General features: G+C 42.8%; 1 protein-coding gene across 1 annotated transcript in view; it reads left to right on the top strand.

Moving 5' to 3' along the window:
- Nucleotides 1–21,679, top strand: part of LOC124140135 (MAM and LDL-receptor class A domain-containing protein 1-like) — a 35,568-nt gene extending 13,889 nt beyond the window's left edge. The window contains exons 7-21 of the mRNA XM_046507530.2: nt 191–444; nt 2,316–2,397; nt 2,584–2,720; nt 4,261–4,681; nt 5,745–5,930; nt 9,083–9,336; nt 9,497–9,581; nt 10,579–10,758; nt 12,128–12,381; nt 13,471–13,552; nt 15,023–15,200; nt 16,328–16,541; nt 18,706–18,973; nt 19,349–19,462; nt 21,447–21,679. Of these exons, the coding sequence (XP_046363486.2) occupies nt 191–444; nt 2,316–2,397; nt 2,584–2,720; nt 4,261–4,681; nt 5,745–5,930; nt 9,083–9,336; nt 9,497–9,581; nt 10,579–10,758; nt 12,128–12,381; nt 13,471–13,552; nt 15,023–15,200; nt 16,328–16,541; nt 18,706–18,973; nt 19,349–19,462; nt 21,447–21,610 (2,873 nt within the window). The 3' untranslated portion in view covers nt 21,611–21,679. The remainder of the gene's footprint in view (nt 1–190; nt 445–2,315; nt 2,398–2,583; nt 2,721–4,260; nt 4,682–5,744; nt 5,931–9,082; nt 9,337–9,496; nt 9,582–10,578; nt 10,759–12,127; nt 12,382–13,470; nt 13,553–15,022; nt 15,201–16,327; nt 16,542–18,705; nt 18,974–19,348; nt 19,463–21,446) is intronic.

Raw genomic sequence — 21,679 nt, 5'->3', positions numbered from 1 at the left:
ACCAAGAGGTCACTATGGCGTAGGACGTCTTCATTCTACCAACCACTGGTTCGTCTGTTCCAGACTTCGTTATTTTCAGCCGACGTGATATAAATGGAATCTTGCTGACTACGGCGCATGCCACCACTCTCACTCACTCACGCACTCACTCACTCACTCACTCACTCACTCACTCACTCGTAAATTGCAGGATATTTCGCCTATGCCCTGAAGACGCTGGCTGGCAATACCGCCACTGGACTCGTCAGCCCCAAACAACTTGAACAAATGTGTCACGTGACCTTCTGGTACTACATGAACGTCACCACGCTGCGAAGTCTGGAGTTCCACGTCCGGAAAGACGGTATGGACTTCCAGGTGTGGAACGTGAGCGGTAACCAGGGCAACCAATGGAACTATATGGAACTAGACGTTGAGACTATAGCCGAGAAGGGGAGTTACGAGGTAAAGACGACAATCACGATGTCGGATGGTGTCGAGGATGAAGGACACTAACGTTATGAATATGTTGTTTTAGTTCTATCGTTATTGTAAATATTATTTCGATGCGTAGTTTCCAAACGGATTTTCGAAAAAATGATGTGTTAATCATCATTGAATGAAACCTCACTACATTCATGACATGTCGGCCTCCCATTCTGGCGCCAGGTATTTGATTTCTTTACAGTTTTGATACATTTTGTCATTCAAGGTTTTCAGCAATATTCCGATGTCAAGTGCATTCATCATACTTCCATGTCAGAGTGATGAGATCTGATTGATCCAAGTGATCTTGATAAAATACAATGTATCCCGCCTTGGTGGGAAATAGATTTCTCAACAGGAGAATAAATCTCGTATACCCCTCCACGAGCAAGACAGGCTGCACGTGGATTTTGGAGAGGCAGAATAAATCCCTCATACCCCTCTTCGAAGCAAAAAGCTGCAGGCTTTTTTGCGAGTCAATAAAGGTCACGTGACATAGCACAAGTTAACCTCATCTCAATCGAACAGCTGTTTTCTATATTTTTTTTGTTTTAATTCTTTCACTTTCTGATACTCTTGCAACTTAATATAGATTGCTATTTTACTCTCCCACATTTAGTTGGCAGGCACGATGTAACTGAAAACATACTCGGAGCGGTATTATAAATATAACTCACAAAAGGCTGATAGCATTGCTTAAAGTGACTTATAGAGATCTATTTACACCCCCCCAAAAAAAAACCAAAACAAAAAAAACCAAACAAACAACAACAAAAAAACAAAACAAAAAACAAAACAACAACAAAAACAAAAAACAAACAAACTGCAGTTCTATCCTGGCGTTAGTGACCTCTTGTCAACGATCGCGATCAAAGATAAATGTTCAACATATCCTTGGTGATGTTCACATTTTTCTATTTGAATTTTAGGGGCGGTCGGGTAGCTTAGTGGTTAAATCGTTCGCTCGTCACGCCGAAGACCCGGGTTCGATTCCCGACATGGGTACAATGTGTGAAGCCCATTTCTGGTGTCCCTCGCCGTGATATTGCTGGAATATTGCTAAAAGCGGCGTAAAACCATACTCACTCACTATTTGAATTTAAAATAAGACGTATCAGAACTGGTACCCACCCATCTGTAAAATCAATATCTAAATGCAATTACTATCAACAATGCAAAATAATGCGTAATGCGGATTGATAGCTAATCACAAACCTATCTTAGTATATCAAGTGAAATATATTAAAAGTTAGATGGCGCAACAGATGAGTTAACCGTGGAACATTTCTCATACTGAAAGATTCTGTGAATGAAAAAAGAAAGGAAATATATAGAGGATGAATACCATTTGACACGTTAACATGTTTATAACAATCAATATTTACAGCGCTAGTACATTGATAGACTGACATTTGTCCCCGAAATAAAATGACTTATTTAAAAAAGATGCATCTGCGAAATAAATTTTTAAAAATCCAAATGGAGCCCTGGAACAATCCTTAATTACAGGGCTGATGAAGCAATCTAGAATTGCCAAATCATTCTAGACTCTTTTTGTAATATATTCTCTCGGGTCTGGGAGACAGACTAATGCACTGACTATCCCTCTGTTGAAACAAGTGTACATCCCATTAAATCCACTCACAGACATGAACTATATAATATTACTGTTTCTAGCTAAAGTGTTTACACTTGGAAACTCAATCACCTTCTGACATGGGGTATACATGAGCATTTATCTTCGTTGAATATACTTTTGTAGCATGAGCCAGTGGATTTTTATCTGAATAAATATGTTTGTCCGTCTGTTCGTCAAATCTTTAGTTGCTCGTCCTATGTTTACGTTCCAGCTGGTGTTCTGGGCCAAAGAGCCCGTGGATAGCTACTGGACGGTAGGATACGCTATTGATGACATCAAGGGATACAGATGCGGTGAGATTGTTAAAAAACAACTCTGACATTTAAAAACAAGATTTTTTCTCAGAATAAGTAGACTGTGTAATCGGTGTCATCTAGAAGGTAAGTAATTTGGTAAAGCAGATCCGTAAATATTTTTTTAAATGTTCTCAATGTTGTATGATGTGTACCTTATCTAATGTACACTTTTTTACACTACAGCATGTGAAAATAACCCTTGTAAAAACGGAGGGGATTGTATCAACCGTTTTAACAACTACACCTGCGTCTGTCCCAAATACTTTGAGGGTCAAAGCTGTGAAATAAACACCAACCCATGTAGAGATTATCCGTGCAAGGTGAGTTTATTGCTTGCGTCGAAATTTATATTGTATCTGGAATCGAAGCCCGTTCCCTAAAGCGGTCTATGCCACTGAGAAGATTGTAAAGTCTAAGTTAAAGTGAGAGAGTTCTGAAGTCGTAGTGCTGTGATCGCTTTGTACCATGATTATCTTCCTACCTTTCAGTGACCCTCCGACACACTCCCAAGCAGCCATTTTGTCCGACCCATACCCATTTTTTCGTTATACTACTACTGTTCAGTGTACGGTAACCTTTCCGATCCGTCTATGCCAAAACATTTGGAGTCCAGCCAAACCCTTTGTCGTAGCATACAAGCTAACCCCATCTCATTATAATTAGCGTCGAAATATTTGTATTCAAGGTGGGTTCTCATTTGTACAAATTGAAATTTCCGAATCGAGGTAATAAAAAAGAAGCTGAATCGTTTTAGAGTGAGTGAGTTGGGTTCAACGCCGCTTTTTAACAGTATTCCAGTTATATCGCGGCGTGTCAGCCTAATGTGGGAGGAACGCCCGACGTGATGCAGGTCTCGGTCGTCTACCACTTCGGTGAAACCCACGAGCACGGGAATGGCGCTGACAAACCCTGAAACATAATCCGGGCGAACCGTGATTCGAACCCACAATCATAGGTTTCTGTTTCTACCATCAAAGTCAGCGAGCCTGACCACCCGATCCCGTTAGTCGCCTCTTACAACAAGCATAGTCGTCTCTTAGGACAAGCATGGTTTGCTGAAGACGTAATCTGACTCGGATCTTCACGGGTGAACATCTTAAAGTTGAGAGGGGTCGATTCGGAATGAAATGTTTGATTTTAGTGAGATTGAATTTGCAAATTAATCGTCCTTGGTCGAACGGAATTCAGTGGACTTGTGACTACATGTTTACATCACAGAAGTCCACACAATGGTACTTGAAGGCTCTATGTACCAGCAGCCTTAGAAAGTAGCTTTTGAATGACTACAGATGGTCCAAAAGACTAGTGCAAAACCTATTTGAACAGAATAGTATTACGGAGCACTGGTACATATAGCCCTCAAAATCATCGAGGACTACCATTATAAGAAGGGCGGTGAGGTAGTCTAGTGGATAAAGCGTTCAATTGTTACACCGAAGGCCAAGGTACGATTCCCCACATGGGTACAATGTGTGAAGGCCATTTCTGGCGTCCCCTGCCGTGATATTGCTGGAATATTGTTAAAAGCGGTATAAAATAAAACCCACTCACTGACTCACCATCATAAGCTTTGTATGTGTCCTCAGCGTAAATTAGTAGTGTTGGGTTAACTTGGAAGGCTGTACCAGTATGTCCTTTACAAAATAGAGAATCTCACCCGAGTGTCTTTTGATATCAAATATATCAACACGAGTTGATAAAAGTGGTTACAAACAAGACTTGCGGAGGAGTATTCCATTTTTATCAACGACCAGAGCCATTAGTGATGTCATTTGATTGTGACGTCATGGTAACGATGACGTCACAATGGTCTGCACAACATTGTGATGCAATTATATATTATTTGTATGATCTTTTTAGAATTTCGCTACCTGTAACCCGGTAGGCGACAACTACACGTGCGATTGTTACCCAGGCTACACTGGTCACGACTGCGACCTGGACGTGGACGAGTGCGCCAGCTCGCCCTGCGCACATGGCACGTGCTTAAACCTGTATAACTCCTATTATTGCTGGTGTGAGGCGGGGTATGAGGGAGACCAGTGCAGTACAGATATAGACGAATGTGAGTCCACACCATGCCAGAACGGCGCCAACTGCACCGAGGGCGTCAACTCCTACACCTGTGACTGTCCCCCGGGGTTTACTGGCAAGCAGTGCGAGGTCAACATCGATGAATGCGCGTCGTCCCCCTGTCAACATGGCGGCATGTGCTATGATGAAATCAACACATACGTCTGCATATGTCCTCCAGACTTTGCCGGGGTATTATGTGAAGTCAGTAAGTAGATTTCACAGGTATTTCACTCTTGTACAATCAACTGCATCCTTGAATCAAATTAAGGTGAATGCGCAAAAGGTTACTTTTTATCTCCCCCTCCTCCTCCTGGCAAGCTACTTGTACAGTGATATAGTCATCACCTGGTCTGTCCGTCCGTCTCTCTGTCAGATCATATTACGTTTCCGGAGCATAACTTGAAAGTTCTTAAAGACTTTTCATACAGACTTGGTACATGTATTAACTAGTGGCTAAAGTGGTGCCTTTTGCTATTTAGGGATTTTAGAATATTATTTTTTCCGTTTCCATGGCAACAAGTTCATAGTGGTATATCTCTAAAACTAAAAGTGATTCCTTCATGTAAACATTGCACACACAAAGACTAAGTTGTCAACTGGTGCCTTTTGCTATTTAAGGATTTTCAGAATTCATATTTTTTTCGTACCATGGCAACAAGTTTGACTTCGACTCTGTTCATATTGGTGTGTACCTGACCTGAAATACAAAGTTCCGAATCCTAATTCCATGGTATTGTTTTGATAGCTCAAAAACTACTCTTGTGTACGGACAGACAGATTAGATAGAATTTATCTCATCAGGTTGAACTTACTGTCAGATGATTTGTTCTTTCGACTATGTGTGGGCCAGGGGATTGGTCATCTCCTGATGACTCTTGCTATTATAAAAGACGACAGGCAAACTTCAAGCAACCACTTTCCCCAACCCTTAAAGGAAAGCAAATATTTGAGGCATATTTGCATCCGTAACCGTAAAATTGGCCATTTGAACAACGCGTTACTGGTCTTCTTACTCAGGTTTTACAATGTATTTGAATATAGCACTACCCAAAATTTCCGAATTACGTAAAAGGTAATATATAGACATTAGGATGTTTCTCTAATTGGAAATACTGAAATATTGTCAAAGCGGCGGAACCTCATGCGATAAATGCTGAATCATCTCACAAAAGGCAAAAGACAGCCATACTTGTTTATGCATGAACATTGTAGAGTAGACACAATGTGTGGATATTGCATTCCAAAGAGGATATTTGTATTTTCAACAGGAAACTTGATGGATTGTGACTTCGAGTCCGATTTCTGTGGCTACCAAGTCTCCACCACTGACCCAAGCAACGACACCGACGCATTTGAGTGGGTACGCGGTCCCCTCTCAGTGCCTGGCTTCTTCGGCAGTAGCCGGATCCTCTTCATGGGCCCCTCCGTCGACCACACCACTGGCGAGACTGACGGTATGCACCTGGTGAAATCCCGCGTGGCAAATTAAGATAAAACGCAATGTGGAGTAGATAGAGTGCAAACAATTGTTTTCAGAATTCCTTCAGTGGTTTTGCTCACTTTCTATAGTGTTTGTTTGTTTGTTGTTTTACGCCGTACTCAGCATTATTCCAGCTATAAGACGGCGGTCTGTACATAATCGAGTCTGGACCAGACAATCCAGTGATTGACATCACGAGCATTGAGCAAGTCAGCGAGCCTGACACCCTGACACCCTATCCCGTTTGTCGCCTTTTATGATATCACTATACATAGAAAAGATATCATGTCCACAAAAAAATAAATATGTATTGATAAGTAGATGTAGGGAAATCGCGTGCGATGAAAGTAGAGTGGTCTCAGCAATGTCAGGAATGTTTAAGTGTACGCGGAGAACATCGTGTTAGTACTGGTTAAGAAATACATTGTGTTTGAGATTCTATTCCCATTTCTAGATTGAATCAGCACGGGAACTGGTGCTTGTTCTGCGAGATGGAACCACGTGTTACATTGTGCCTCGCATCTCCTACAGTGGTAGATAACGCATCTCACAGACATTGGTTACAATTAGAAAAAGCTGGCAAGCTACTTGTACAGTGATGTACATTCAATTTGGGTTATAAAGTAGATCTCAGTAGAACTCTTCCAGAACGAAAGTAAAGACATCTGTACACATGCATCTGAACCTGGGCCATAGATAAATGACTCTTCCGGGGGAGCATTCGTCTGTGTGGGAGATAGTACCAGACTTGAACTGCGTGTCTAACCTCGGCCAGTATTTATTAGTCTGCCTCGTGATATACAATAGGAAGGATGAGGACATCCTTCATGTCTGTGGTCTCCGACATGACACCAACACATTGAGGAAGAAACACCCCCAGTGTACCCACATTTGCCGAGATTCTATTTAATAATGAACCTCGTTCCAATCCCATTGTACCAGATGATTTGTCTGGCAAAGTTTATTGCTCGGTCCGGAAATTGCTCTCAAAACGCAGAATATGTTCATTCCCCCTAGCACTGTTTAATACAATCAGTGGCAGGCATACTCGTTACTGAATTGATGTTCCTTGTATGGAGATTGCTGACCGGTAGCCTGTCCTGATAACCACCACTGCCAGTAGGTTGTATCGTGGTCATTAGTCTCCCCTTGCTGGTGTGTCTGGAAGATGTAATTGTCTCGAGGTCAAGGTCGACTTCAAGGTCACGGAGGAGTGTTCTCACGCCGCCTATGGCAATATTCAACAATTATCACTGCATTGGACACGAGTGAGTAGGTGAATTGGGTGTAACGCCTCTTTGAACAGTATTTCAGTTATATCACAGGGTGTCAGCGTAATGTTGGAGGAAAGGAACGAATGATGCAGGTCTCAGACATTTACCACTTTGTTGAAACCAACGAGCACGGGTATGGTGCTGACAAACCCAAGGAATATAATCGGGGCGAACCGGGATTCGACCCCACAATCGTAGGTTTCTGATGTGCACAAGAGACGCAACACTGCACATCGGTATGGAACACAAGAAACGAGCTGGACACGTTGTTCCCATGTGGTCGAATGTGTGTGTGTGTCCGTCGTGCGTGCGTGCGTGCGTGCGTGCGTGCGTGCGTTAAAGTTGTTCCAATCTTACAAGGATCCAATGATCCTGGCTTTGAATCCCAGATTAGCCATAATAGGGATGCTATGTTTGTCAGCATCATACCAGTGCTAGCGGGTTGACTAAAGTTGTGGACGTTAAAAGACTTGCATCACTTCGAGTTTCAATTCCGCATTAAGCTGTACTGCTGTCAAATAACCGTAATACTGTTCAGAGCGGCGTCAAACCTAACTCACTCAACCACCCACTCTGCTTGTACCTCACTCACAATAACTGTGAAGTGAGTCTTTTATTGCAAATATATATGCTTTAGATCTAGGTTGTAGCTAAAACCAACATATTGGAACTTCCAGTTTACCCCAGACCTCAAATTCGTTATCGGTTCTCTATATTTCCTCTCTGATTTAGCGGGTCTGTGCACTGCCATGAGTATTTTATGACATTACGTCTTGTCACGTGAAGATTCCATTTATCCAATCATGTGTGTAATTGTATCGTTAACCGGAATGCATATTTTATAGCGAGCACACCCACCCATGTGGCATGAGGTTCTGCAATGCCCTGATGATAATTTGCGGCGAGACAGTTCACTCTGGTTTACGATGGGTGCGGTGAAATATCCATCTCTTTTGACGAACATCTTCATTAGACTTGGTTCTGATTGCCATTGATGTAATGAGGCGATGTATTATTCTATGGGCAATGTTTGACGTTCGTGATTCTCGTTAACTGATATACCTTACCTGCCCTCGGATCGGAAATAAACATCGATCATACATGTATGGATAGGAGCGGCAACGGGTCATCCGTTTGATGGTTTACATTGGTAGATTTTTATACACTAGGCTGTGATAGAACATAAAACAAACATGATAGCAATTACATTAGGGACCACGTGAGAAGTAACTGTTGTGAAAAATACGGTTCGGATCCTGCTTTCTGAGAACGAATCTTGTGCGTCTTTAAGCAGTGACTGAAAATATATTTCTTAAAATTCCATTCTTAAAAATATACTCAATGGCTGGGTCCCCATATTATGTGGGTTTCGGTGCAGAATAGGTCCCCAGTACTAAAACTTGGCGACTGATGTAGGCAGTAGACGATCTCGAGTATGTGCCCTGGCTGATTGTGTGACTTCGTACTCGGATCATTGATCTAGCTATCATCCATTAGATGGTTAGAATCTCAACAGTTACAGTACGTAACTCATGCTTTGTAGTATACACGTGGTAAGGGGTGTGTGTGTTTCACATACGCCCCCTTTTGGACTCCATGGGGATCTAGTTTCATTACGTCATCAACATCTCGTGAAGAAGGAGAGAATACGTGATCACAGTGTAATTTAAGCCAGCTTAGATATGAAATGGGAAGTTCATTATAAATATTGCCCAAATTGTGTTTAAAGCTTAATTGGGGCTTGATCCACATGTGGTCTCCCTCTAAAGCCGTTTGAGTAAAACGCACATACAACTATGAAACTGCTTATTTTGTTAAAAGAAGCATGTACGGAGAATGATTTTTTCTGCAGGAAACGCGACGTACGCCAAGCGCGGCAACGCTAAAAACGCAACAACGACGTTGTTGTCGCCCCTGATGGAGGGACGTCTGTGCTACCTGGAATTCTTCTACCACATGGGCACCGGCGCCCTCAACACCCTCGACGTCTATATGATCAAGGACGGCAACAGAAACCTCATCTTCTCTTCAAATGGATACCAAGGCTTCGAATGGCAGAGAGCAATGCTCGACATTGAAGAATACACCGAAACAGGACGATACCAGGTGAAGACTTCAGTCAAACAATAATGAGTAGCCAAACTAAAATATCACAATAAAGTTTTCCTTAGAACATTATTTTAGTCTTTGAAATTGGTACTATATTGTGATATGACGCCATGTAGGTGTTTTATGAAATTGACTGTCACGTGTGCCGTTCTTGCAGCTGTCTTTCGAGGTTAATGAACCAGATGACAACGGCTTCCTCTCTGTCGGCTACGCCATCGACGACATCAAGGGGTTTAACTGCGGTAAGAACTCGGTTAGAAGGAATAAAGGTAGAATTGGACCCCAGCATGGGTTTGACGTAAAGGTTGCGAATTTGGTACTTTGATCACCAGGCCTACACACTCCAATCCGTTACCTGGCTGTATTGGTTATGATAGTACCTCAGCGTTGGTGGGCAGGTGTTTCTCCACTTAGTTCGAAGGAATACAGAAAGTCATCACACAAGGGTTTGCGGAGCCCATCTGTATACTTAATGCTATTAACTGATATTGAATAGGACATGTGTAGGAAATGCTTTTCCATATACCGACACGATTCTTATTTTTAGTGAATTTTTAGAAAAAAATGATTCAATTACAATTCTGTAAAATTCTTATTTATACTTCTATGAACCAACTAAACATTGCCTTACACACGGTGTGCATTTTTAAATCTATTTGCAGTCGATGTCATCCTACATTATTTGCTACATTGCTAAAAGAACCTTTATGTTGTCTTTATACAAATACTCATCATTCATTGGCCGACCATGAAAATAGAGGGGCAATCTCATTAGAATCAGATCTTAGTTCTCGCTCCCGCTAAACAAAGATCTGAGAACACCCCATTACGGGTCACGTCAGACCGACCTTGCGCGAACTTTGACCGACCAATGGAATGACTGACAAGAAGTCGATATTATCAGAAGGCAGCTTTCTCATGCTTTACGGCACTAAATTCAAATTGGCGACTACGCTTCGAAACATATTTTGACAAATTCTGAAACTTGAACAAAAGAATATTCTTGAATGGTTAATAGAATGTATGGATTCAGTCGTTAAGCCCGTAACTATCGTTACAGTTTTGGAGTTTCTAGGTTGCATGATTAGAAATCACATTCCGACATTTCTGGTGTCCCCCGCCGTGATATTGCTAAAAGAGGCGTACAACCACTCATTAAAATGGACTGTACCTGTATATAATGAAATGTGTATTAGTCAAAAGGAAAGATTACTCGTCATCTAAAGCATACATCTGCAGATTTGTCTCTGGACTGTGACTTCGAGAACGACACATGTAACTACATCATCGAGCGAGAAGGCAATTTCTTTGATCGCATGGAGTGGAGACGGGGCCAGGCTGTTCTGGAGACCATCTTCAGTGACATAAAACTCCTCAGAAACGGCCCCAGCGGCGATCACACCACTGGGAAACCAGACGGTATGTGCTTTCGTCTGTATGTACCTAATATTGGATCAGGGATTTATCATAGATTTTATACTGTGTGCCTCTGGCAGGCAATTTGGGAAAAAATAGTTATGTTCAAACTTAGGATTTGGGGGGAGCTCATTTTTTTTAATTCAGAGTTTTGCACATTTCACCATTATATTTTGAGATTGTGTTCAATGCGATAAAATAGAACTGTACTAACCGATCTTAACGCTAAGGTGGTCGAAACTCCCATTCCTTAACCTAGACTTACGACAGTCGTTGCGCTAAGGTTGTTTTGTACAATGGTACCAAGGTAACCTTAGTAGAATGAGGGCGGTCTGGTAGCCTAGTTGTTAAAGCGTTCGCTCGTCACGCTGAAGACCCGGGTTCGATTCCCGACATGGGTACAATGTGTGAAGCCCATTTCTGGTGTCCCCCGCCGTGATATTGCTGGAATATTGCTAAAAGCGGCGTAAAACCAAACTCACTCACTCACTTAGTAGAATGACGAGGGAAAGGATGGCATGTCGGGACATACGGTAACGTGAAAACAGTTCATCTATACTTAGTTATTCGAGCAGCAAATATAGTGCGATCACGTAACCCAGGTTGTTTATGCAGACTCCTTTCAACTTCTTTGCACAAAAGCAGAACAGTCACCATATTGTTTTCAGCGAACATAATAAACTCAGTAACCTTAAGGGTGGGTGGAATTAATCATGAGGCTTGTTTCTTAACTTAGGCTTCCGTACCTCATGGTGGTTTCGTGGAACAGTATCTGAATCTTAAGAAAAGTCGAAGGTTAAAATTGTATGGTTTACGTTCACCTCAGCGCTGAGGTTGTTTTGTGGAACGGGCCCTGGTCACAAGTCATAGCAGGCTATCTATTGTTTCTGCTGGCAACATATCGACTATAAACCGAACCCTGAATCCCCAACAATGATGCGTCACTGCGTCAAGGTTTCTTGAAACAACGTTCATGATACTCCGTGTGAATATACTTTGCCATACCTATACGAATCCAGATAAGCCTCCACCATAATGTGCTTTTCGTAAGAACCAACTAAATGGGTTGGATGGTCAGGCTCATTGCCTGTCATCGCGCACCCCAGGGGCGTGCATAGTTGCCCATATAAAAAACTGCTATGTCTGGTACAAACACAACCCTCGTGGTTCACCGTCCCTGTTTATTACAAGTCACGTCATGTACGCTGTGAAGGCCATCAACCCCGGTACAAACACAACCCTCGTGGTACAACCTTGATACACCGTCCCTGTTTATTACAAGTCACGTCATGTACGCTGTGAAGGCCATCAGCCCCGGTACAAAGACAACTCTCGTGGTACAACCTTGATACACCGTTCCTGTATGTTGCAGGTCACTTCATGTACGCTGTGAAGCCCATCAACTCCGGTACAAACACGACCCTCGTGGCTCCACGGCAGCGTGACCAGCTCTGCTTCATCCAGTTCTTCTACCACATGGGGTCTCACTTCCTCAACAACCTGGAGGTGTCCGTCAGGGCCGAGAATGAGACTTACATGGTCTTCAACACATCCGGTTACAAGAGTGATGGATGGGACAAGGCCCTCATCAACATCGAGGAAGAAACACGAGTGGGCAAATATGAGGTGGGTGAAACATGTGCGTTGGCAGCCATATTGGATTGGTACAGATACAGTTTTTACACGGACGTAATAACCTTTCATTTAACTTTGAATTTCACCAGAAATTTGACAGGAAAGTTTCAATTTAATAGCATTTCATGTTTGCGTTTAGATAATTATTTATGTCAAAGGCAAAGTTTAATTTTGTTTGTTTGTTTGGTGTTTAACGCCGCACTCAGCAATATTCCAGCTATATGACGGCGGTCTGTAAATAATCGAGTCTGGACTAGACAATCAAGTGATTGACATCATGAACATCGATCTACGCAATTGGGATACGATGACATGCATCAACCAAGTCGGCAAGTTGACCACCCGATCCCGTTAGTCGCCTCCTACGACAAGCATAGACGCCCTCTACAGCATGGGTTTCTGAAGACCTATTCTAACCAGGATCTTCACCAGTGTGTTAGGTTGACTTGCATGGCACTAAGATGACTTCGTGGAACACAGCCAAATTCGATAATCAAAACCACACGCTTTTTTATGGCGAATCTACTCTCTTTCTGATGGCTAGTCGGCGCTATTTATGATGGCTGATTCACTCTCATTATGATGGTCAGCAAGCGTGACCACCCGATCCCATTAGTTGCCTCTTACGGCAAGCATGGGTTGCTGACGACCCGGATCTTTACTGGTCCAATGTTAAATTATTGTACTAACTTGTACCTACCAAGCAACCTTAACGCTAAACAGCTACACTTGGTATACAGGCAATCTTCAACTTCTACATACCTTGTATTTGTTGATTGTTTGTGTTCTCATTACTTTCTCTACTTGTAATTTTAAGGATGAAATTCGAGTCTAATACATTTCATATTTACTTTTTATAAAGTATAGGAAGTTAATATCTCATAACCACGCAATGAATCGTGTAGTTGTAATGAAATTGAAGACCTGGTAGTCTGAACTTGACGTTTCTACCCACAGGGTGTCTATAAAACTATTCCAATAGAATTTAATCAACGAGAAGTTGACGTAGTGCTTTCGCCTGAAGCATGTTTGTACCCAAACAAATGTAGAATATGTTGAATAACACTTTCTCTTGGGCAGATTGCCATCTTCGTGGATGAACCAGATGATATGTTTTGGTCCGTGGGTTACGCCATCGATGACATCACAGCATCTCCATGCCGTATGTATTTACTGATGAACTCTTAACACGCTACTAGGACGTTCTCGAGTGATTGAGTTGCGTTTAGCGCCGCCGCCGCTTTTAACAGAGTTCCAGTCATATCACGGCGTGTCAACTTAATCCCGAACTGATGCAGGTCTCGTTTACCAGTTTGATGAAAGCCACGAGCAGCCGATATGGTGCTGACAAACATAGAAACATAATCGAGGCGAACCAGGATTCGAACCCACAATCAAAGGTTTCTGGTGTGACCAAGGGACGCTACTCGCATAGCAAATTGTGGCCCCCCTCCCCCCCCCCCCCCCCCCCCCCACATACATACACCACACTCCCCCTTACTTTACCCAAATTAATGCATCTCACCTTATCAAATATAAAATGAGAAATATATAAGAACAGTTCTGTACAAACATCAGTCTTTCTGTATCAGTGTAGAGTAAGAAACAACATATCGCCACCCTAAAAAAACCTCGAATAAATATTGTAAAGCAGTATCACAATTAAACTGGACCATTGTGGTTGTGACCCATCTCATCTAATTCACCGCAAGAGTTGTGTCCCTTGGGCACGCCAGGAGTCTATGATCGTGGAATCGAATCCCAGATTCGCCCCGATTATTTGGTTGGTCAGCTCGTGGGTTTCACCAAAGTGATAAATGTATTAGACATACACCACGTTAGGCTTTCCTCCCACATTAAATTAACATGACATGATATAACTGAATACTGACCAAAGCAGCCTCCCTCCCTCCCTCCCTCCCTCACTCACTCACTCACTCACTATTATGGTGATGCTGCCTGATGAACGTTTTTGAAATCGGCCCCCTAGACTATATTACATGTCGTAATTAACTTGGATAGTATTGCGTGTTAGCCTACCCCAACGACGTATGATGTTGCATATAATATCACCTGGTTGGTCTGGTCCAGGCCGTGAAGATCCGTGTAGAGCAGCAACACATGCTTGTCGTAAGAGGTGACTAACGGGATCAGTTGTCAGGCTAGCTGAATTGGCTGGTCATGTCATCAGGTTGGTGATGTCATCGTATCCCAATTGCGTGGATCGATGCTCATGTTGTCCATCACTGGATTGTCTGGTCCAGACTCGATTGTTTACAGGCCGTCGTGATATAGCTGAACTCATTGGTTTTACGCCGCTTTTAGCAATAGTCGAGTAATATCACGGCAGGGAACACCAGAAATGGGCTTCACACATTATACCCATGTCGGGAATCGAACCCGGGTCTTCAGCGTGACGAGCGAATGCATTAACCATTTGGCTACCCCGCCGCTCCTAAAACAACAAACAAGCATCGTGTTGTGTGGTGTTTTGAATAAACACCCTCTTAGAAACACATTACAGCTTCAACTGTTTTTGATAACCTGTCGAAACCTCAGTATTATAATTCTAGCAGTTACAACATTGCAGGCGTTAATTGGAAACTGATTACTTGTTTTGCTTGCCTTGCAGTGTGCGCCAATAGCCCATGCATGAACAACGCCACCTGCACCAACGAATACTACAGCTACACCTGCACCTGCCCCTATCTGTACTCAGGGAGGCACTGTGAGACAAGACTCACGCCCTGTGATTACTCCCCATGTGCACATGGCAGCGCTTGTGATAATCAACCTGGAGATAATTACAGGTAACCTATAATCTGACTTGTGATAATCAACCTGGAGTGATAATCAACCTGGAATAATATTCAGCTAACTTAAAATCTGACAATCAACCTGGAGTTATATACAGGTAAGTTATAATCTGATTTCCGATAATCAGCCTGGAGTGATAATCAACCTGGAGTAATATACAGGTAACTTATCATCTGACTTGTGATAATCAACCTGGAGTGATAATCAACCTGGAGTAATATACAGGTAACCTATAATCTGACTTGTGATAATCAGCACAGGGATAAATATATGTCTCAAACTGGCGATTATCAACCTGGCGGTACATACAGGTGTGCTACATGTACTTGTCATAATAATCTGGTGATTACGAATCAAACTAATATCATAATCCTGATTAAATATTGTTAATACATTGGAAATGAATTTTTTGAAAATAATTGGTCCAATGCTGAGAGAGACCTTGTGCTTGGCAACGGAATTGAAAGTATTACCGCTTATATTTCCTCAGGTTAAGTAGCAGTGTTCATATTAGTTGCTCTGGTGATGTTTGCTATGAACTCAATGTTTACATAGGACAACCTGAAATTCATTTTGTGTGAAGCCCATTTCTCGTGTCTCCCCAGTGTGATATTGCTGGAATATTGCTAAAAGCAGTGTCCTCAAACTGTCTGCAGGTTTAACCACAATCTTAACCTATATGTGATAAGGCAGGGCTGGGCTTAATAATTTGGTTAATTTTGTCCTGAATTATGCTTTTCAAACTTCCTTCATTTCTTTTTACCTTTAGTCTTTAATCCTTTTCTATGAAACTTATGAACACATGATATAAGAATACTGATGGGCATTTGACTTCAGTCTCACCTATAGTCTACTTATGAATAATTTCCTTGTTACTTTCAGCCACTGGGCGATGGGGTAGCCTAGTGGATAAAACGTTCGATCGTCACACCATCCGGGTTCGATTCCCCACATGGGAACAATGTGTGAAGCCCATTTCTGGTGTCCCCCGTCGTGATATTGCTGGAATATTGCTAAAAGCGGCGGTAAACCATACTCACTCACCTACTCTCTCTCTCTCTACTTGCAGCTACAATTCTAAGGCTCTTTGTTTTGATCATTGTTTGTTTCATATTCTTAGGTGTAATTGCACTGAGGGCTGGATGGGAAATGATTGCGAGGTAGAGGTTGATGAGTGCGAGAGCAACCCCTGCATGAACGGCGCCAATTGCACCGACTTGTTCAACGGCTATGAATGCGTATGCGAGCCAGGATGGTACGGTACCCATTGCGAAATAAACATCAACGAATGCCTCTCCCAGCCCTGCCAGAATGGAGCAACTTGCATTGATGAGGTATGTATCTCGAAAATATTTAATGCTGTGAAAATGACGGGTACATCTCATTTTCAGTGGGCACAATAGTGAAGATTACGACGGTGCGGATTTTAAACGAAACTGGAAAAGAGTGTTCCTGCCTAGTCTTCCTCTACCATAAAACATATTACAGATAATGGCAAAGCTAATAAAATCGGATCAGATGCATACAGAACAAATATTCAAGATTTTGTATTGCTTCATTTGCACATACTTTCCATCACATCATATGGAAAAGAGGATTCAGGTGTATCCTACAGACGCAGAATGACCCTCAATTTTTAGACTGATGTCTTTCAACACATTGAAGGGCAACGTAGTCCAATCTTTCAACGTTCCAACATTTTTAACTAGTCCACTCTATATGATGGGTAGTCCTCTCTCTGTTAATGGCTAGTCTACTCTCTCTAAGATGGCTAGTCCACTCTATATGGTTGCTGATCCACTCTCTGTGATGGCTAGTCCACTCTCTCTAAGATGGCTAGTCCACTCTCTGTGACGGCTGTGATGGCTAGTCCACTCTCTCTAAGATGGCTAGTCCACTCTCTGTGACGGCTAGTCCATTCTCTATGATGACTAGTCCACTCTCTCTAAGATGGCTAGTCCGCTCTCTTTAAGATGGCTAGTCCACTTTCTGTGACGGGTGTGATGGCTAGTCCACTCTCTCTAAGATGGCTAGTCCACTCTCAGTGACGGCTAGTCCATTCTCTATGATGACTAGTCCACTCTCTCTAAGATGGCTAGTCCACTCTCTTTAAGATGGCTTGTCCACTCTATATGGTTGCTGATCCACTCTCTGTGATTGCTAGTCCACTCTCTCTAAGATGGCTAGTCCACTCTCTGTGACGGCTGTGATGGCTAGTCCACTCTCTCTAAGATGGCTAGTCCACTCTCTGTGACGGCTAGTCCATTCTCTATGACGACTAGTCCACTCTCTCTAAGATGGCTAGTCCGCTCTCTTTAAGATGGCTAGTCCACTCTCTTAAAGATGGCTAGTCCGCTCTCTATGATGACTAGTCCACTCTCTGTGATGGCTAGTCCATTCTCTGTGATGGCTAGTCCACTCTCTTTAAGATGACTAGTCCACTCTCTGTGATGGCTAGTCCACTCTTCGAGGCCTGTCCACTCTCTGATGGCTAGTCCACTCTCTCTGAGATGGCTAGTCCACTCTCTATGATGTCTAGTCCACTCTCTGTGATGGCTAGTCCACTCTCTCTAAGATGGCTAGTCCACTCTCTGTGACGGCTAGTCCACTCTACGAGGCTAGTCCACTCTATGTGATGTCTAGTCCGCTCTCTCTAAGATTGCTGGTCAACTCTCTCTTAGTCGGCTAGTCCACTCTATATGGTTGCTGATCCAGTGTTTTATTCATGTCAGTGGCACCCTTTATAACCAGCGTTAATTCGCTCTCTTTTGTGCGCATTAACAAGTGTTGAGTATTCAAGCAGCAATGTCAGATAGACTAAAGTGGACACTGGCGGCAATCTCTTTAAATTCGGACATTTTACTCCGATACGATACTCTCTGCGGGAAGGTCTGAGGACACCTCGCGTCAGGTTAACTTTTGATCAGCCAATTAACGTCGAGGTTTCTAAATCTCGGTACGAGTGCGCGAACCATTCGAACAAGCACTTCTGACTTCGACAACTCGAAAACGAATGTACAACATGAAGCCGCACAAGGGAATGTGGCTATCTGATACATCCATGGTATCTGCACGCAAGGGGGGCTACTGCCCATGGTATATCTGTGTTCGGTGATGGTTTCATTTGCTGACATCGACATTGCCCTAACGAGGTGGAAGAGAAATGAAGCCGGTTCGTGTTTGAAAGCTGATAATTGATGCGACCTTTTATGGGTGTGTCGTTCGATCTTGGCACCGAGCGGTGGCGTATCGGAATAAATTGGGGCGGGTGTACATGGACATTATTAGAGGAATAACGACAGGAAATAACTACGATCAGCGGAGACTCTTAGATTGTTTGTTATCGTGCTTAGATGGCATTGGCCATTGGCCTTTGCCCACACTATGTACCTCTGCTACAGCTCGACGAGTTTTCTGGCTATTGTGATATACCCATATACCTACGACTATATGGCACAAGCAAGGCCACTGACTGTTCTTTGCTTTCATCTCCCCTAGGTAAACTTCTACCAGTGCGAGTGCGTTCCTGGCTACTGGGGTGTATATTGTCAGTTCGACATCCAGGAGTGCGATTCCAATCCCTGCCTGAATGGAGCGACGTGTGTGGACGACATCAACTTCTACTCGTGCAAGTGTCCACCAGGCTACAGCGGCGACCACTGTGAGATCAACATCGACGAGTGCGCCAGCAATCCCTGTCTCAATGATGGCATGTGTTATGACCGTGTGAACAGATTCGACTGCTACTGCAAGCCAGGCTACACCGGTAAACAATACGATCTAACATTAATAATGAGTTATTTTCTTTATGTGGCAATCTTAGAAGCTGTTGTATCAATGGGCCGATGTGTAGATTTCTACTTCTATATTCTCTCAATGCAACGTTTTGAATAGTTGCTAGTACCTTCGGTGGTCACCAACTGTGTAGGACAGGGGTTATATTGATATGGAAATAGCTGAGACTACTTTACAGGAGATTAATAAACACAACATACACACAAGGGTGACAAAGTGTTGCTTGGGCTTGGGTACAATAACATGAAAACATTATTCAATTTGCCAACTCCTTTCTTACAATATACATATTTTTAAAATAAAAAGAACAGGTTATTCGTTTTTGATTGCATGGTATTTATTACAGGATCCTCTTGCGCTCGAAACGTCAACGAGTGTTGGTCGTCTCCCTGCCTGAACGGGGCCTCCTGCGTGGACATGGTGAATGACTATCAGTGCTCGTGTGCTCCAGGATATACAGGTACAGGGTTGAAATGTCTCTCTTCCTGTGGATTTGTTGATATAAAATGTTGTCACGTTTGTTTTAATGTATAAGGGAAAAGAGCGACGGTTTTACATCTACAGTGTACAGTTTAGGGATGGGACGAGTCCCACCGACCCGAGTACCAGAGTTACCCGTCCCAGCACTAGTACAGTTCCATGTACAGTCCGTGTACACCTCTTCTTACGACAGCTTACTGCTCGTACCTTAAATGTATATTCGCCTTTCATTACTTAGTCTTTTATTCAGACCAATTTAGCTTCTGCCTTATAGACGAACTAAACTAACCATTGCAAATATAATATATACTGTGATTGATAACTGAGCTGTCAATACGTTTTTTCTGTGTCCACCCTGACAAGTTTCCTATTCGTTATAAGCTGCATCTTGACTTTTGTCATATTTACCAAAAACAATTCCGAACTACTTTCATAGCTTATTGAACTTGTTCTCTGAGTTGAATAAATGCAATATTGATCCGTTACCATGTGATCTGTGACATGGAATTCTGAGCTACAACTTAGCAAATCAACATCGTCTTAGCCTGTTGAAGAGATTGTCGTCTTTACTTAGATAATCCGAAACCATTTATGTCAATATCCCATGTCAGTCGGAATGGGATTATATTCGAGGTCGAAGATAAAAGGCACCAAACCCTTTAATGTCATAGGGAGGGCACAATGTGTCAGTAGGTCAGGTTTTCTAAGTGACAGATATATTATATTATTGGTTATACTTTGGTTAATATGTGTTTATTATAGGCGATTAATGTTTTGAGTCTCAGAAGCAGGTTAAAAAAATCAGATAGTTACAATATTTAAAACCCCTTTAATCAATAAAACCACAGGTACTATTTGTTTTCTTTGAGCGAAATATCTATTTGGAAATATATTGAATCAATTTCAGAAACAGATAGTCTATAAGGCCGCTGTCGCAATAATTTCGGACTCCTTTAACATACTTTGAACTAGTGTGCTTAGTTGTCAAAAACAATATATATTCTACATGACAGTTATTTAGGTTAAATGTATATGAGTTGACCCAATTACAGTCATACTGTCTGATTCTGGGGCAGAATACATGTAGATTCCCGGGACCTCATGCTTGTCTTCCCCTGGAGACCCCGATGTCATGCCTCACGCTTGTCTTCCCATGGAGACCCCGATGTCATGCCTAACGCTTGTCTTCCCATGGAGACCCCGATGTCATGCCTCACGCTTGTCTTCCCATGGAGACCCCGATGTCATGCCTAACGCTTGTCTTCCCATGAAGATCCCAATGTTGTACCTCATGCTTGTATTCCCATGGAGACCCCGATGTCATGCCTAACGCTTGTCTTCCCATGGAGACCCCGATGTCATGCCTAACGCTTGTCTTCCCATGAAGATCCCTATGTTGTACCTCATGCCTGTCTTCCCCTGGAGACCCCGATGTCATGCCTCACGCTTGTCTTCCCATGGAGACCCCGTTGTCATGCCTCACGCTTGTCTTCCCATGGAGACCCCGATGTCATGCCTAACGCTTGTCTTCCCATGGATACCCCGATGTCATGCCTCATGCTTGTCTTCCCATGATGATCCCAATGTTGTACCCCATGCTCGTCTTCCCATGGAGACCCCGATGTTGTATGTCATGTTTGTCTTCTTGTGATCACAGTGCATTACGTCTAAGATTGTGTCGGCACAATATATGATGACCTGGCTAATTGTGTCTCATCATGCCCTATTCAGGGAAGTTGCTATTTACGGAGACCATAAAATAGATCTCTGCTGTTACTAATGTTATCATCCACTGGTTGGTCCGGTCCAGATGTGAGAATGGGTTGGAATCTGTCGCATCGGCAGACAAGTTACAGACCGCCATGATACAGATGTAATGTAGTTTTAATTGTAAAACAAAGTTCGCTCACTCAGTCCAACATGTTCATCTGCAACCTACTTACATGTATATTGATCTGTTTCAGGAACCCACTGTGAGACTGACATCGATGAGTGTGCGAGCGCCCCCTGCAGGAACGGCGGAACTTGTCACAACGAGGCCGGGAAGTTTAAATGTGACTGTCCAATCACCTGGGCCGGCGAACAATGCGAAAAAGCTCTTGGAGATTGCGGCACTGACCCTTGCTAAACTAAGATCATTGTACGTCATTTCACGGTTTATCTTTAAATACTAAATAATAAACACATTTTACTGGTT

Source organism: Haliotis rufescens, unplaced genomic scaffold, assembly GCF_023055435.1.
Source record: "Haliotis rufescens isolate VD_foot unplaced genomic scaffold, xgHalRufe1.0.p SCAF_23, whole genome shotgun sequence".
Taxonomy (NCBI): domain Eukaryota; kingdom Metazoa; phylum Mollusca; class Gastropoda; order Lepetellida; family Haliotidae; genus Haliotis; species Haliotis rufescens.
Note: the sequence above shows the minus strand (reverse complement) of the source record. Positions and strands in the feature narration are given on the sequence as shown.